Source organism: Spea bombifrons, chromosome 5 (assembly GCF_027358695.1).
Source record: "Spea bombifrons isolate aSpeBom1 chromosome 5, aSpeBom1.2.pri, whole genome shotgun sequence".
Classification (NCBI taxonomy): domain Eukaryota; kingdom Metazoa; phylum Chordata; class Amphibia; order Anura; family Pelobatidae; genus Spea; species Spea bombifrons.
Genome location: NC_071091.1, coordinates 100,988,250 through 101,007,468, shown reverse-complemented (window position 1 = coordinate 101,007,468; position 19,219 = coordinate 100,988,250). Strand labels below are relative to the sequence as shown.

Sequence of the window (19,219 nt, the reverse complement as noted above, 5' to 3'; positions counted from 1 at the left end):
GCTATTAAAGAGGGTTAATTTTTCAAGAGCCTCAGGGTCAGCTCAATTACTTCCCAGGTATGGATAATATAATATTGGCAAAAGAGACAAATCAAAGACAAATCATTATTTTAAATATTAAAAAAAAAATGAAGATTATTTTCTGAAAATTAAACCGGGGAAAATCCCAAAACAAAACAAACAAAAAACATAAAATAGTGCAACCATGAATTTGACATGCTGCTTGATTATACCATCGTTGCTGGAACAGCCATATACAGTGTAAGGGTTGGTGTCCCATGGCATTTCTAATGCAAGATATAACAAAATGAATGCCCTGTTCCCGGTAGATGCGGTCATTCAGGATATCATTTTCAGGTTCACTCTTTTATAAAATTCTGGTTCTTTGCCGATCGCCCTGGACGTATGTTCATTCTGTTGGCTGCAGCAAACTAGATTGTATTCTTTTTCTTTCACCTTATGTCCATTGAGATCTCACTTTTTGGTACTGGTTAAGCTTCATGTAGCCTATGGTCTCCACCTCCGAAATCCCAGAACCATGCTGCACCCGTAGCAAACAGTGGTGGCGAAAGCAAATATCTAGGGAGGAAAATGACAAAGCAGAGGAATGAACAGAGAGTTTTTTTCTCGGTGGAGAGCAGGGACTAGCTTCTTTTTAGTTTATTATTGCATATTCTCCAGTAGCGTGCGTTTTAAAATTATGATATAATCACATATTCCGACGCTTGGACTGCTGTTATTTTGTAAACCTTTAGGAATTTTTGACTATGCTTTAATTAAAAGTCGCTGGTGAAGCTTCCTGGTCACATGTGGAAATTATGAATTGGGCTTCATAGAAGCATAGAATCCGACATCTAATAAGAACTAGTTGGCCCATCTAGTCTTCCCATTTTTCCTGGTGTCGATATTCAAGGTCTACTATATACCGGTGACAGATGGAATGCCGTTTTATCTGTTCAGTAATGTTATGCCCTAGATAGGCACAATTTTCTGGCTTTGAAGCATTCTTTCATTCACACACCTGTTTTTTTGACTGCCAAGAATTCTCATTCAAAAGGTAGCTAAATGCACCTATGCTAGTTAAACAGCAGTGTTCAGCTAGGATGCAGAAGAGTTGGCCAAGGGGGGAGCGAAAACAGCTGTCCCATTCTAACTCCAATAACAACAAGGATTAAGCTCCTTAAGGTATAGTTCATGTGGAGTGGGTTCCTGAAAGGCATCCAAGTGACTCACCTATGCATTATACAGGGCCGCTTTATTCTTGCAGTGGAAATGCACTTGGGATTGGCCATTCATGAATAGTTAAGTCAAGAAGTTACACCGTTGCGTACAACCAATTTTGTTGATACAAAGGCAACTGTAATAATATAGCCTTTTTGCATCTTTCATGGTCACGTTTTGGTTACAGTTGTTAATCTGTAACTGTTAACTGCCTGATGGGTGTACCAGACACATATAAGATCCACAATTGGCTTAGAAAGTGGTTTATTTTTTTAATGGAAGAGAGTTTTTTTCAAGGGTCGCTGGACTTTGGTCACCAAAGCTTTTGATTAAGTGCCTTGGGCCATAGCCCCATCCTGGATCACATCAATCAAACATGGGACTTTTCCCCTAATATCTCATCATTCATGGGCTGCAGGACATGAAGCCTTGGTTGCTAGCTAGAATAAAAGTATCCAGTACATAAAATAATTATATAATCAGTTTATCATATGACATCGAGCGCTAACCATGCAAACAATATTAGGCAATTTAATCTTATCTAAAGTGCACCTCACCCAGATTACATTATAGAAATTAAGCAAGACCTTGCATTTATTTTGTAACTTTGCTTCAATGGATGATATCATAGAATCTTTTTATACTCATTAATCCGCAGATACCAGAGGAATTAGTATTGCTTTCAGTTAAGAAACACAATTAAAATCATAGACTTTGTCTATAAAGTGATTTTTAACTTAGATTTATAGAAACAGAATTTGACGTCACATAAGAGCCAATTGGCCCATCTTGTCTGCTCCCCCCCCCTGCTATATAAACTCAAATCTTAATCAGTTCTTGGCCTTGACCTAGATGCATGTTTAAATAGCTTCTACAACTTCCCCTGAGAGGCTGTTCCACTCATCTACCACCCTCTCAGTAAAGTAAATTGTCCTTATATTACATCTAAGACCTTCTAGTTTAAGATTATGACCTCTTGTTCTGACATTTCTTCCATTATCACATAGCATTACATACGCTTCAATATTACACTTTTCATAACCAATCAGTAATTAAAATTAAATTCACTGAAAATACCGAGTGACCTACTGCCGTGATACAGAGTAACCCACAGAAAAACAATCTGGGAACAAACATTTTCCATCTTGCTTTGCTCTTAACCAATTTGCCTTTTTTTTTTTTTTTTTTTTTTTTTTTTTTTACAGAATTAGCACACGTACCGTAGCAGCTACGTTCAGTCCAAGCCTGCGGTTATCAAGTCTGATGACGGTAGAGTTTTCATTCTTCATGAGATTTGCTAAAGTGGTGACAGCAGCTTCCAGGACAAACGCCCCAAAGTAGAATAGAAATGCTAAGAAATGGTAAGCCACATCCTGTAAAATAAATAAATTCAATTAATATTATTCACATTAAAATCCAAAATACATAGTACTTTTTAATGAATATGAGATTTGGCAGTTTACACCAAACCTTTACACCAAAGGGCCATCTTGGAAGGTCATGGAGACCACAGTCTGCTGCCTCTGTTGAACAGCTAGAGAAAGCTGGCCTTAGAGAAGACCTCTTATCACTCGGATGCTAGAAGCAAACTCTGGGGATTCTCAAGCTGATTAAACAACTATTTCTGAAAATCCCCAAAACCCAGCAAATAATTCTCACAGCCCTCATTATATATCCACGATATGGATAGAGGAAAAAGGTGTTCTGCCGTCCTCCCACACGCAGTATCTCTAAAACAGCTTTGACAAGCAGCCAAAATCCCTACTGAGGTCACACCCAGCTGTCGAAGGCCAACTTGGGTGTGAACAGCACACCTTGCAAAATGAACCGACACATTGTTCAGCTTCCAAGGAGTTTGTGGGGGGGGGGGGGGAGTATCTCCAGTTACTTACCTAAAAGCATTAGAACCAGATAATGTAATAGCACCTTTATTATAACGGAACCGTTTAGTGTCTGCTGAATTCATTCTATCACAAAAGCTTTCAAGCGTAAACTCTGCGAAAGACAAAGCCTTGAGGGGACATCTTTCCTTTAAGCTTTTCACAGTGATGTCACCTTTCACCGTCATGCCACCAGAGTGACACCTATTGACAACACGTGTGCCCCTGTATATCCGTGTATAATTCACATGGGAATCACGTGACAGTCAGGCTTAGTACACGCCTTTGTGTCCTATATTACACAATCTGTATGTGAGTAATATAACAGAATCCAGCCAGGGTACAGCTACCATTCCAGGGTCTTAGAACCTGGTTGGGTCAACGTTCTGCTAGCTTCACAAAACTGTGGTTGTTTATTACGTGTCACAATTATACAGACAGACGTAGAGATAAAGCTTTTACTCCGCTTACACATTGGTCAGTACACAAGATGTCACAAGATAAGTGACAATCACATGACAAAACCTTAAACAGATCTTATGGAGGGGGTTGCACCCAAAATAAAATGCATAACACAATTGCTTAATAGTGAACAATATAGTTTTTATTACCAAAAACAGGTAAAAGTGTATAAAGCACTTATATGGATATAAATAAAGGCAAACGAGAGTGACAGGAAAGCAGAGACTGTAAGAGAGATCCCCAACGTTTGGAACACACCGGTCTTTATCAAGGGTGATCTATCGATTGTTAAGCAGACATAGACATATTAACCCCTTAAGGACAATGGGTGGTCCCTAAACCCATTGAAAACAATGCATTTTGAGCCCGTACATGTACAGGCTTTGTCATTAAGGGGTTAAATGACATATTAAATGCGAAAAAATGCCAAAAAACCCTGCTTGGTTCTTTGCGACTTATGGATATTTTCATATCTATAGAGATGCTCTAGGGCAGGGGTAGGCAATCTTCAGCTCTCCAGATATTACTACATTTCCCTTGATGCTCTGCCAGCATTATGAGTGTAAGAGCATTATGGGAGATGTAGTCCACAACATCAGGAGAGCCGGAGATTGCCTACCCCTGCTCTAGGGGAACCCTATTTAGATTTGCTTATGGATATAATAAACTACGCTTCGTGTTTGTCTTCGTGGGGGGAACAAATCTTCGTATTCCACGAATATTCATGGTTAACGGGAGCGGAAATCCGTAGGTTTGCCGTCAGGAGTTAAAGGGCCGTGTGAGTGAGCCTACTGGGTACCTGTAGGGGCCTCCTCTGGCATCAACCACTTTGTATTTTTTTAGTTGGGGGCTTGTTTTCTCCCGTTTGTAGATCCTTTATTCACTTACTGGATGATTTAAATATTATAATTACACACAGCGGCATGACATCATAATGTCACAGCACACTATAGCATTAATATGGTGGGCGCCATAGATGAGCTCTAATGTTCTACAGTTGCAGGTAATCGTGTTTTAAGTTTTTTTCAAATTTTTAGCTATATGTCTGTGTCTGCTTAACAATAGATAGATCACCCCTCATAAAGACTGGTTGGAAACGTTGGGGATCTCTCTTACAGTCTCCGCTTTCCTGACGCTATTGTGGTTGCCTATATATCCATGTAAGTGCTTTATACGCTTTTACTTATTTATTTATTTTTTTTTTACTATTTAGTGCAACTCCTTTCCCATTAGATTTGTCTGTAATTGAACCAGTTGGGCACAGGTGGGAGTTTATTGCACCTTTTTTAGGCTTTATTATTTAAACATATTCTTTACATTTTGGTGTGCCATATGGTTTATATGAACAGATGGCATTTATAGCGTATTAGGAAACCACTATCGCACTTAGAATGTGATCAAAACAAACATATTTGTTACCAATGTGATACCAGGGCGCGGTACCAGGGGGCGGTACCAGGAGGGCGATACCAGGAGGGCGATACCAGGGGGCGATACCAGGGGGCGATACCAGGGTCAGTACCAGGGGGACGCGGTACCAGGAAGATCAACTGTAGGGATATAAGTGGAACTTCTATCGTATTGACCCACAGACTTCACCGCACAAGAAAAGGAACCTGCTGCAAACTTTAAAGGCGGCAGTGGAACGTACCACTGAAAGGGGGATATAAACCCTGTTACACAGGACAACTGAAAGCCCTAGCATGGATGTTAAAAGACTGGGGATTTGGCTCCCCTTGCAGTAATTAGATATGTAGCTTTATTGTGATATTCAACAGATTTCATAGCTTGCAGCCAAGCTACCGCTTCGTTGGCAAGCCCTAATTCCAATCCTGTCTAATAAAGTGAAAGTGGGCACCTGAAGTAAAGCAGGGAGACACAAATAAGTTGGCCTTTGGCAGAATGAGGTTAAAGAAAACCGGAACAAGAAGAAGCAAACGACAATGGAAAAAGGACGCAATCCAGAGAATCTGCATAATAATTATTGCTTGTTTGGGGAATAAAGAGAGGAGACGGATCATGGCTCGGCGATGGGAAGGAGATGTGGCCAGGCCTGGTGGCGCCTGTAGGAGACAACACAAGAAACACAACAAGGAACATACTACATAGAGACGAAGCCTAACGCTTATAGTAAAAGCACAAAGGAAGCATAACAATCCATCAGGAGTAATCTAAATATCTCAGATCTGAATAATAAAAGCCTCACTAGGGGGATCAGTCTGCTTTTATTTAATGAAAAATGAACAAATATCATTACAAGCAGCTTGATTTAAACATTATAAAATCTTCATTTACAGGCAGTTAAAAACCTGACCCTGAACAGACAGGAAGCCTCGAGATAGACACAGCGTTGGTTGTTTAAGCGGCCCTTGAGGATTTATTACCAAGGCAACTACAACACTATTTTTCCCCCAAACGTTTGTAAAAATAATAATTAATCAGACAACCTGATAAAAATCAGTTCTTAGCTCTTGTTCATACTATTGTAGAATCCACTGGATTCCAAACAATCTCTTGGAACATGCACAAAGTTCCTTGCCCCTATGGGTTACTTTATTTTGGAAAGAAACCAACCCACACACTCAAACACTCAATCAATAAATAACAACATTTGGGGGCAGAGGGAAGCCCCTCTATAGCAGACAGACCGAGTCCACAGGCCCCCTTTATGAAGAGAGCAGACTACCCCTGGTGTTAATGTGGCCATACTGGCTGTTCCGCTGTTTCTCCAACAACAGTTTTACTGAGCTATAATAAATCAGTCCAAAGCACTTCTTTATTTAGAGAGCAGCCATGTATACATCCCTCCCTATATAACTCTGCATTTCTACTTTTCATGCATTCGGCTGATTTAGACATGTTAAGAATGTAATAAGGCCCCTGGGATACGGGTAACTAAGCAACACATGTAGATGCCAAATAAAATTGAGCCACATTAGATAAAATATGGCAGAGTAGACCTGTTTGTGTGTAATTAGGCGCTTTTAGCCGAGATTTACCCCCCCAGTATTGTATATTTCTGTGCACATTGCTTTGATATATTGTTTTACTCCTGTTTTTTTTAACAATAACTTTTTTCCTGAATCATTAACCCCTTAAGGACAATGGGCGGTCCCTAAACCCATTGAAAATAATGCATTTGGAGCCCGTACATGTACGGGCTTTGTCATTAAGGGGTTAATGTGGTTCAACGTGAACCTTTATCGTATTGTTTCCTAGCCTTCTTTTGTTTATTGCATATGCTATGTTTTTGGCCCTGCCTTAAAATCGGCGGCAGATACAAACACCTAAGAACAGATCTAACCTTCAGCATTAAACTTGACGGCATTACCAAACACAGACATTAACATATTATACATTATATATATATATATATATATATATATATATATATATATATATATATATATATAATCTAGTCACTGCAATCACCCTTTTTGGTTACAATGTTTTAGGGCAATAATAAAACGTATTTGTGGGCCGTAAATCGGATCCTATACTTAGGTACTTATAACAAACATAAGCTTGTGCACTCATATAAGGGAGAAGAGTATGGGATGTGTCTATGCATGAAGCTTTGTTCAATAAAAGTACCGGTAATTCAAATAATAACCTTTTATTTATTTATGGTGACACACACACCTGTCACCATAAATTAGCAAGGTGTCACTTTACAAAGCACAAACTTTCACCCATACAATGTGCTAACCACTTTGCTAGCAACAGTATAGGTGAAGAGTTAATTTATACAGATCATTCTTTGGCAGAAAAAGGGGCACTGTCCGTGAACAAACACAATCTGTTTTATCTAGTAATTCACAGATTCTTGTATTGTTCTTGTCCATATTGAATAAATCAGTCAAACATTCACAGTGTATGTTGGTAAAAGTATGAGAACCCCTAGGCTAACGACTTCAACAAAAAGCTAACGAAGTCCAATGAATGAAGTGAGAGTGGAGGTCTGTTTTAAGAGCTACTTTTACATAAAAAAACCACTCAAACATTTTGAGTTTGCTATTCTCAAGAAGCATCTTCTGATGTGATCCATGCTTCACAAAAAAAAGAAATCTCAGAAGATCTACAGTCAAGAATTGTAGATGTTCATAAAGCTGGAACGGGTTACAAAGAGTTTACTTATTCTTCAGTCCAGAGTTAGACAAATTGTTTATAAACGAAGACGATTTAGTACTCTGACTTCTCTCCCTAGAAGTGGAAGCCCAGCCAAGATGACTCCAAGGGCACAGCGTGGAGTACTCAATGAGGTAAAGAAACCCAAAAAAAACAAAACACAATTACAGCTAAAGGCTGGAAGAAATCATTGGAACTGATCAACATCTTTGTTCATGAGTCTACCATATGTATCAATGAGCAGGAATGAAGTCGATGGCAGAACACCACAGAGGACACCAATGCCAGTATGGCTGTCCGCCATCTACGTTCTGTAGAAGTTGGGTGATGCAGCAGGATAATGACCCTAAACAACAAAGTAAATCTACTATGGAATGGTTTCAAAAAAGAAAAAATCGGACTTTTGGAGTGACCCAGTCAGAGCCCAGGCCTTAACTCGTAAGAGATGCTGTGGAATGACGTCAAGAGAGCCGTTCACACCAGGCGTCCTAGAATTAAATTAATTTAGAATTAATTCTGGAAGGAAGAACGGTCTCACATTCTTACTGAACATAGTGCAGGTCTGACCACCAGCTGCCGGAAGAGCTTGTTTGAGGTTATTTCCACCAAAGGAGGTTTGACCAAATATGAAATCCGAAGGTTCACTTACTCTTTCCTCCAGCGCTGTGAATGTTTAATGGGTTCAATAAAGATATGAAAGATTAGGAGAGTTTGTGTGTTATTAGCATAATCACATTGCGTTTGTCTAAACATGTGACCTAGATGTAGATCGGATCACATTTTATGAGCAAACCAGGTAATTCCAAAGGGTTCATTTACCTTTGCAGTTAGGGTGACCACATTAGCTTCAGGATCTAGGATCCTCTCCGTCTTCCTCTTTTTTAGGATATTTGATGGAATAAATGTATCATGGTGTGCACACAATAATCTGTACTTAAACCACATTGTGTTTATAAATTCAATTGTGTAAAAATAATACATTCTTGTTCTCTCATATTCTTTAATTCTGTTAAGAGATGGTGGTAGGCCATACGCACAAGCTATTGCAGACATTTGCTCACCATGGCGAGAATGCCTGGTCTAAGGGACACTCCAACCATCATTTGCATTTTAATACATATGACAGCTAAATAACCCTTTAAATTTGTATGTGTGTTAATGAGACCCCCATGAACAAGAAGCGCTTGCACAAGAGACTCCTCTAAAACCAAGTCATTTATTTATGAATGTATGTATTTAACGTTTAAAGGATTTATAGTGAAATACGTGCAAAATACCGGTACTTGAATTATATGTTAGTGAGGCCGGATAGGACAGTTGAGTGTTCCCTTAACGCAAATACTACGACAACATGATTTGACAAGGAAACGTTTCATTGACATCAGACCCTGCTGATAAAACGTACAGAATTTTTTCGGTTGATGTAACTTCTAGTTTAAGCATCAAAAAACACTTGATGCGGGGTGGGCAAGTTTTGTAAATCTCGGGATTAACTTCCTATAATTTTTGCACGGGTATGTCATTTTCAAAGTGCTTACTGTTCATTGATTACTCCATATTATGATGTCATTTTAGCGTAATAAATGTCTGCGTGGCGGCTCCACTCCCTTTTTATGAGCCCTGTAAACGTTTAGGTGCTTATAGCACAAAGACTCAATAAATCGCCAGTACTTGCACGCGGTGTACAAATGTTGTAATTCTCCAGGCAAGAAACGCCTGATGAAGAAAGCAAGAATAATACACCAGGCAGAATAAAGTATTAGATCCACCCAATAGTCTGACATGATTGATACTGTAATGATTAACCAGGGCAGAGCTAAATATGAGTAATTACCCTGCCTCATGCACAGATTTAAAGCTGTAGTCACTGGTTTTCCTAAGATCTCCTTGATGACAGCAGTTATATGACCATTCCTCCCATTATACCCACCCAGCAGACCACTGGGTGATCAAGATGGGAAAAAGACAATGCATGCGCTGGTGTGGGCTTATTGCCTGGGGCACCGCTTGGTTGAGGACCGGCCAGTGTATTAAGAATTATGTCTGTAGAGCCTTTTATATATTTAGCATTTATACCGGTATATTTAGCAAATAATACTGTACATTGAATTCAGAAGAAACTAGGTGTTTCAATGTGTTCTGTTTGAGTGTGTGGCTCATTATTACCTATATATAATGTCATACACTCACACTCACACATGTAATTGTGACCCCAAATTAATACAAAAGTTGACAACAAAAAAACAGAAGATTATATATTTTCTATACAGAATTACTGGGTCAGACATTGAGATGGAAACAACAATTTCTAATGCAATTCACTAGACGCCAAGAGCTATATGGGGCAGGGAATTTACTCCACTAATTTCTCCAACAAAGGGTACTGTATATCACTTTCTAGATAACGTCGTACGGACAGTACACAGAAGCCAACAAGGTGTCCTAATGGAATATATTTCTTTTTGTTTCGCGTAATGACTTAGAGTCAGTGGGTACAGGCTGGTATTCCCAGGCACACCATGCAAACCACATACTAGAGACCAGGTGAGGCTTTATCACTAAATCTCAAGGTCAACAACTGTTGGGGTGGAGGGTGGTAATAGGGGCGGCATAACCATGTAATAATTCACAAGAACCTCTCCTCACAGAGCGCAACATTTAATAATAATATACAAGGTTGGCCAAACCAAACCTTATATTTTAATTTCTTACAATAACACGCAGCGTGAAAATCATGTAATTGAGAGTCAATACATTTGTAACATGCTAATTTATTATTTTGTGTGTTGGGGACACATGTCTCCTAAGGATGAAATTTAATTAAGGGCACTTTTATTACTGTATGTTTTGGGTAATGTTTAACTTTTTCACTCACTTCTGCCTCAAACAATGCTAGGAATGTTCCTTCAGCAAACATCAGGAGACAGGCTGTTCTTGGTGCCTTCGTCTGACAACCAAGGATAAGAGCGCAGCTCGAGAATAAAAGACTTCTTGCATATAGAAAAAAAGAAGGCTGGCTGATTGGATGGACTGGACTACAACTCCCATCATCCCGGTGATAATGGTAGCCCAATATTAGCAACTTTAAGAACAATTCTTCCATAATAGTGCATCCTAGAAGAAACGTCTGTTTCACAAACTGGTATCATAAACTATATTTGTAAAGAGAATGCCAATTTCTACAAAAGAGGAATTTGGAAGCACCCCTACTCTACTGATCATTTATTTTTTGCTGCCATACTGGTTGAGTATGTTTGTCCATGAACTTCCACTTGCTATATTGTCCTCTACCATTTCCGTCCCACCTGCATCATCCTCCACACACCATGTCCACAATCCCCTTGTTTTTATTCTCAATCTTCTCTATTATCAGTAAAACATTTCTCTCTCTCCAACTACCCGAACCAGCTCCCTCTCCTCCACTCCTTGAGTCCCATTGCTAACCTCATCTAACACTTCTTCTCCTCCCACTCTCTCCTATGGTGGCCTCCACCTTACTCACACTCTCGGACCCAAACACTGAAAGAGTGGCGGCGTCGGCTTCTTCATTTCCCCAACTTGTACTTTTCCACCTATAACCTCTAGTCCATCACTTTCTTTTTCCATTCCATTCCATTTTCCTTTCTCTGTCCATTCAATCCCATCTCTTTACATATTGCTGTTGTGTATTGTTCCTTTGACCACTTCTTGTCAAAACTTCCCCACTTCCTCTCCTCCGATGTCCCCGCTGTTCTCCTTGGGGACCTCAACACCCCAGTAGATACCTCTTTGAGTCCAGTGGCTTCTAAGTTCCTATAAACGTCCCCCTCTTTTGGTCTTACGGGGTATGCTAACTTGCAGTAAAACATATAGAGGGTGAAAATTCTAATAGCAGGGAACAAATATACCGCATTCCGTACCCGTTTCTAGTCTGTGACTCTACTCATTAGACGTCAGCGGGGACACACTGGAGTAATACGAACAAACATAGGTCTTATGAACAATATTGAACAAACGCAATTGTATGGAAGTAATACATTTCTCTTCCTGTGTTTACAGTACATTGAGGTTGAAGGTTTTTTTAATGTTGGTTACTGGAGTGCGAAATATAGTAAGATTTTCTTGTAAAATTATGTATGTATTTTATAAAATATATATATATATATATATATGTGAATTCTTACCATAAAATTCCAGTTGGTGTGAATCCTATTGACCAGGCCGCAGATGAAGACACACAGATACAGTATGGAACAGAAAAATGCAGTGACTGAAACAAACATCACCCATCCTTGTACAACCGGTACCGGAACGTTAGAAGCAGCCACCAGAATCCAAACAAGTCCACCAAATATCTGCAACAGAAAAATTTGACACAATTAGTCAATAAATCTGATTTTACGCAACAAAGAATTTCCATAATCTCACAACAATTTCAGTTTAATGAAAGGATGCCCAACACGGCAGTAGTTATACTATTTAACTCACTTTTGAGGATGTGAAGTAACGTTTTAATCTATACGGCATCCAAAAGCAGTTGTCACTTTGTGAACTTTGCCTAGATTATACAAATCAATAAATAGTAATCAATAAGTACATTGTTCTGACTGCAGATCGAGTGTGGAAATAAGGATTTCAAACGTATTAATTTTATTTTTATTTTTTTTACTAGAATGGATCCTTGAACAGTAAATGCCATGAGTAGTGCTCATCAACGACGCACACCAGTGTGGTCTTTAAAGTGTTAACATTGCGCCCTATCACTTCTTACTTGAGATCAATTCTGTCCATGTTAAAAAAAAAATAGAAAATTGCAAAACCGCTCAATAAAAGAATTTGCAAAAAACAATCAATTTCAATATTATAATAAGCACAACCTGCTATAATCTGGGACATTGTATTGCTCATGCAAGAGCAGGGCCTTCTTCTCCTGTTGTACCAGTTTGTTATTGTGTGAGATTTTAAATTATTTTACTGACCCTGTTGTAACAGCGCTATGGAATCTGCCGGCGCTATATAAATAAATGTAATGTATTGAATTAATGTATTCAATTACCCTTAAAACACACACGTCTCTTACCAGGTGCTAAACTCGATATAAATAACAGGTGTTGTGGAACTGGAGTGTATGTTTTGTGAAGACGTTCTGGCCAACGCAAACTATTTTGTTAACATTGTGGTAAAATATCACAGGGATCTCTAAAGTATTACGGTAATTGCTGTGCTCTTCCACTTTGCTGTATACCAATAAAAACATCTCAGCATCTATATACACAATGTAACATAAATAGTCTAGGTAAAGTCTCACCGCCTTACTAAACATTTAGCACTCCTAGAACAAAAATGTGCCTTCTACTGAAATCTCAGGCAGGAGCCTGTGCCCAGCTTCTGTGTGTGAGTATGGATGTATAATAGTGTGTGTATGTGTGTGAGCATGGATGTGTAATTGTGTGTGTGAGCGAGCATGGCTGTGTAGGTGCGGTGAGATGGAGTGTGTGTTAGAATGAATGTGTACGTGTATGTTAGCGAGTATGAGTGTGAGCCAGAGTGTATGTTGGAAGAAGGGGGGCAAACCCGGCACAGACAACTTGTTTTGGGGCAATGATGGCACAGACAAGCTTTTTTGGGGGCATTGAAAAGATGGGACAAAGATGACACAAACAGGCTGTTCGGGGGTCAGAACGGCACTGGTAAGCTGCTTGGAGGCAAAGACACTCACAAGCTGTTTGGGGCAAAGGTGCCACTGCGGGTCATGTTACTTGGTGAAGTTGGGGGCCAATTTTTGCACCAGGGCCTTGGGATTTCTAGTTACGTCCCTGGACAAACAATATTACACTGTGTGTCTATACATTATTGCAGGCAAGTTTAGGATTCCAACAAAAAGGAGGCCATGTCTGAGAGCGGAGGATAGGATATTATTACCCATTGAACAGTGCTACGGAATGTCATAGCTCTTTACAAACCAATATATAATATTACTATTATAACAATAACTTGGGGTCATTACCAGAATTTACAAGACTCCTTTGCATAACTTTGATATTAGAACACATTTGCATGAACATACAATCTCCATAGTAAACATTACTTCTGCGGTTTGTGCATGGAAACCCAGCTTCTTCTTACAGCGCTCACGAAAAAAGTGCCGATAGTCAATGAACAATTATGAATAAACGCAAGATATAATTTGGTCTTTTAAATAATTAATTACGGATGAGAGATATATTTTGCCAAAGCATATTATTGGCGCTAGTGCTATTGACTGTGACATAGAACAGGTTCCCAACGAATATGTTTCTGGACGAATGCGAGTATTTTATTACCTTTACACCTGATATCCGGCTCTCTTCACACACAAGGAAATTACTATACTATTTGTTACTTAATTCTCAGAGTAGTTTGCATTCCTTAACATAACACCGTACGACCTGTCTCTGTTTACAATATAAATAGTCATCTAATGCCAAGAAAAAACACAAAACCTTCCAGAAAAAATAATCTAGTTATTCTTCTTTCCCATACAAACGCATAGAGAAGTGTCAATGAGGGGTCACCTCGAAGGCCATGCGATGATATAGTTGTCTACGGCCAGAAAGGAGGGATTAGGGTTGTTCTGGATGCGCACATGGAAAGTTAAATCTAGACATCACCAATATTGTGTACGTACCCATGCCGTGGGGCTGCACACCTACCTAATTAATCTGGCACATTTTATTATGTCATCAGACTCACAAAGGTTGGGACTCCAGCATTTAAGAGGTTCTAATAAACTCTGATAATGTATCTGTAGATATGTTCCACTGATCCTCGTGTCTCTAATGTCATTATCCAAAAAGGTAAAATAATAAAATACAGAAAAATAAAACCACAGTTGCTAAAAAAAAAAAAAAAAAAAAAAAAAAGACACTAAGCCGGAGCCTCAGGGAAGCAGCTGCTCACCACGAGACTCCGGGTGAAACACAGAAAGTTCCCAGATATGTGCTTCACTGGCGTCTAAAGAGGGAGACCATGTGGCTTGTTAAACTAGGGATACTAATAAAAAATAATTGTATCCCCCATAAAGCATTTTTATTAGTGTCTCTGGTTAAAGGAGACATCCGGTGACCATAAATAATATCCACTTGACTGGGCTATGTAAAACAAAACAAAAAAGCACTAATGTCTCAAAAATGGCATTAACAATGTGCAATCATGCGAATCCACGGCCTGTTGGGTATCTGCCTGCAGTGTTCTCATAATAAACATGTTTGGTGTAGTGATAATGTAATCACTGGCGTGGAAATCATCCATATTTTAGAAACGGTAACAAAGATGGGTCTGTAATTTAGAACTCTACCTCCACCGCAATTAGAAACACTGTCCATTTAACGGTGTATAGACACTGAGATTACGACACTTGCTGGATATGCTCTGCCAAACTGCAATCAACAAACAAAATTGCTTTTTGTTGACACTCGTAGGGAAACATCCTTAAGGAGACTTTATCTATGGCCATGAGGAAAAAACTTTCTTTAGAAAGAAGTCGCATTTATATTCTCATATTAGACAGCTAGTTGGCAAATACAAGGTGCAGGTGTGACACCATTGTTGATACAGCGATAACAGATTAGGAAAGCAGGAATAAGTGCATGCAGTGGAGGTAGTTTTCCTTCTTAGGTGAATAACCTAACACCAAAATGGTTCTGGATGGTAACGTAAAGAACCACACGGCGGCTTCATAATGCAGAGAAAAACTAATACGAAGAACGTATACGAATATTCACCGGAAATGAACATGGGAATGGGAGAAGATTCGAGAATACCAAGGTTTTTTCCCTGAAGACGAACACAAAGACTTAGTCTGGCGCCCAAGATAATATAAATGGCTGCATGTGTGTGTTAGTGTAGAACTGTTCCCAACCACCATCATACCCACATACCCACAACATCCTAATTCATTCCGATACCCAACCGCAATCATTATCCTTCAACCACCATATTTATACCCCAATCATCATCATATTCCTCCTCCCATCATTTTTATCCCCAACAATTATCACCTCATTGCACCACAATCATCCCGCTCCATTATCTCTATACCCACCCTTTAGTTTCCCCATCATCTTAATACCCTTCCCTTAGCATGCCCCTACGTATAATATTCAAAAATAATTTCATGTTTCTCCGCTCACCTCCCGGCCCTTAGCCTCTGGTCTGAGTCTGCCAGTCTGCTCTTGCTTTCCGCGTTTGCCAGTCAGCGCCGTGACAGATGTGACGTCATATCCAGTGCGGTGCCGGCTGGCAGACATCCAGCGGGAGTAACCATTCGTAGAAATCTATTTTGCTCCTGTAGCTTCACTGGCGGCCGCAGCCACGACCATATGTATAATTAGGTGGCTGGCCACAATAATACTCGCGGCCACAGCTGTCAACGCAGCGATGGCCGAGGCCACACGTATAATTAGATAACAGTCTGGCCCCAGGAGAAGCGGCCTACCGCGAAATCCCCCGGTATCCCGGTAGGCCGGTCCGGCTCTGACTAATAGGGTTGTAACCGCCTAGGTTTTAACGTGGTTGCTTTTCATACCACCGCATTATTCTCCGAGCCTTACTGTCAAACAAGAATGCATATTAAAGTATTTTCATATGCATTCTTTAAAAAACACGTTACGAAGAAGATGCAGCTCTGGAGATGCAGCTACCTGCCTCCTACCTGGTTTGACAATTCTCACCACTGGTGTGTCACCAATTAGTGTTCTAAACAGGCCCTTTCCCCCTTAAAAAGAGAATATTGCGAAAGACCGGTCCTGACTGCGGTGTATTCCATTTCCTACCCGGTCGTGCTAATACAGTAAACGCTTTGAGCTGCAATGCGTGATAATAGTTAATTGATTTTCGCAATAGTTTAAGGTGCCCTTAACAACCATTTAATTCCAAGGTGCAGCAGACAAGCTGGGTTTTGTTTCTCAGCCCTGCCCAACCACACTGGCTCTGCACCAGTTACACACAGACCTAGCTGGTTTGTCTGGTGGCTTTATACAAAAACACCCGTTTCCATGCCTACAACAATAAACGAAAAATATTCATACTATAGAAGCTGAACTTCATTCCGTCGCATTAACTCTTTTAAGACCAAAAAGCTTAAGTCGCCCAATCCAAACACTGGGGACACCGATGGACATTTGACATTTCCTTTAGGAGGACATACTTTTTTTGTTGTTGTTGTTGCAAGGACACGTTACACGGATTAGTAGGTGTGGGGAAAACATCTCTTTTATAGCCGAGGCATGTAGTCCAGGAATGCGCATTCTATGCGTATTTTCATCAAAAGACACGTCTCACAATACAACAGAAAGGGTGGCATTTAATGTGTATTCCTTGTAAATCTTCACTTTTTGAGTTTAGAAACCGGTCATCTAATGCATCCAGTTATATAAAAAAAAATAGTATTACAAAACGATGTTTATGTGTACATGTATGTGTGTGTTAAACGAACCTTAGTTCCTCGTTAGGATGAGATGGCTGAGAGTTTTAGGATAAATTGACCAAATGCTTAAATTTTACAGGAAATGCCTGTAAATGGGGAAAATGGATACCGTAGGAGTTGATTGAGCTCAACGTGATCCAGATATTTTCATACTTCCATGTTTCCATGTAAGGGTTAAATCAGGTCACCCTACTTAAGACTACCCCCTTAACCGATATGGCCAGAAGAATGAAATCCCACTGACAAGAAGTACACGGATAGATATTATACCCTCCCCATCGTAAACACGTTAGTGCCAATATGGTGACGGGCATGGCTGAAAGGGTTAATAACATAAAACCGGCAGCCTTAAAAAAAAAAAAAATGCATGTCATATACCATTCCCGCAGGCAGGAGAATTATTATTATTATAATTATTATACTTTTATTTATATAGCGCCAACAATTTACGCAGCGCTTAATACAATACATATATTCAAGGGGTCTGACAAGACGAGAATTGACGGACTAAGACAAACCGATACATTAGGTGGAGAGGAAGCTGAGCACCCATTCTTGGGACCGTGGCTAATAAACTTATCAATTCAAGAACCGGACGGATCAACAGCAAAAAAAAATACAAAAAAAAAAATAAAAAAAAAAGAATAATCTCATACTCTCTAAGCGTCACTATGTAGAAAGCGCGTGAACGTCACGGCTGTCAATGTGTAAACAGAAAAAAAGAGAAACTTACAATATCCCGTACTGCGTAATGTCAGGGACTCAATAATTTACATGATTCTAAAAACATTTGCCGGGCTAAAACCCCCATCGCTCCTGGACAAGATTTGCAAAGAGAGTGTATGTATCTTAAATTAGAATTCAGCAGAGTTTTGCCCTCCAGCTGTTACGTGATTAACCCCAGTGTTACATATTATATTGGCTGGCTGGGAGTGTTGAGATAACCTTCCCAGGTTATATTGCCCATTTTCTCATCCCAAAAAGCTGCCCCCCCACCTCCATACTACAGTCTCCAGCAGTACTTACAATTTCCAGACAGATGAAGGCTCCAGAGTAGGTCCTGAGCACCTCGGCACCGGTGGGCAAAGTGAGCGTGGCTGAAGGGTAGGACATAGCAGCTGGGGTGGGCACCGGGGGCACACCTGTTTCAGCCATGCTTGCTTTGTTTGTGTGACAGTGTCAGCGGCTGCAGCACAGTGCTCGATGCAGCTACAGGTTGGGTTACCTGAGATGGTCATGTGACCTGCAGGCAGGTGAGGCCCAGCCCAGCCCCGCATGTCATTATGCAATAGGCAGGCAGAGGTAGTAGGTAGGGAGGGACACAGCCCAGGTAGCTGTGGGAACGGGAAATGGGAAAGCAACCTGGAAATGAAAAGGCTGAATAGAACACGATCTGCTGCAGTTCCCAGCGTCCGTCAGACTGTACCTATATTTATAGTGCTGGCTGAGAACTGTGGGAGTTGCAGATTGATATCAGTTAGCTGGATGACCTGCTAAAACAGAGAATAAAAACTATCTGTAAGGGGTTTACAAAAAGTCAGTATATATATATATATATATATATGTATATATATAGTCAGTGTTTGCAAATGGGGGCACTATGGGAGGCGAATGGAATATTGATAGAACATCCAGACATGGAATTTCATTTAACGAAGTTCTATTTATGTATCTACCTGGACAATGCAAACGTTTAGAATGGCAGCATGGACATTTCCACATAGGCTTGGATGAGGCAACTCAATAGGTGGTGCGTACACATAAATATATCACACAGCGATGCCAAGTATATTCATGTCGGCTGGAATGAGCAAAGGGAGTGGAGCAAAATAAATGGGGTGTGAACTTTTCTGCAACATTTGCTTGTTTGGTATGGGTGGGTGACTGGCTAAACTTGATTATCTTGTGGTTTATTCATGATAAGGAAGCGAAGACACTAGAAACATTACTCGTTACTAACATATGTGTGGATGTGTATATACCATATGTAATAAGCACTAAAAAGACACATTTAACACAAAATATTCTTGCAATTTAAAAACAGTCACATAGTACAAAGAAAAAGGACCTTTTCTGACTTTTA

At 39.9% G+C, this 19,219-nt stretch overlaps 1 protein-coding gene across 1 annotated transcript; it reads right to left on the bottom strand.

Moving 5' to 3' along the window:
* Positions 1-381: 381 nt before the first annotated feature.
* MAL2 (mal, T cell differentiation protein 2) lies at positions 382-18,340 on the bottom strand. The gene is made up of 4 exons (XM_053467627.1): positions 18,163-18,340; positions 11,855-12,025; positions 2,442-2,594; positions 382-579 (listed from the first exon to the last, which is right to left on the bottom strand). The coding sequence occupies exons 1-4, from the start codon at positions 18,289-18,291 to the stop codon at positions 508-510; spliced, it is 525 nt and encodes a 174-aa protein (XP_053323602.1). The 5' UTR covers positions 18,292-18,340; the 3' UTR covers positions 382-507.
* Positions 18,341-19,219: the final 879 nt, after the last annotated feature.

Bases quoted from the DNA above. Each gene is read 5' to 3' on its own strand.
- MAL2 (XM_053467627.1), bottom strand. From the start codon at position 18,291: ATGGCTGAAACAGGTGTGCCCCCGGTGCCCACCCCAGCTGCTATGTCC. The intron at 12,026-18,162 runs GTAAGTACTGCT...TTTCTGTTGCAG, and splicing joins CCTTCATCTGTCTGGAAATT to ATATTTGGTGGACTTGTTTG. The intron at 2,595-11,854 runs GTAAGAATTCAC...TTTATTTTACAG, and splicing joins ACACCAACTGGAATTTTATG to GATGTGGCTTACCATTTCTT.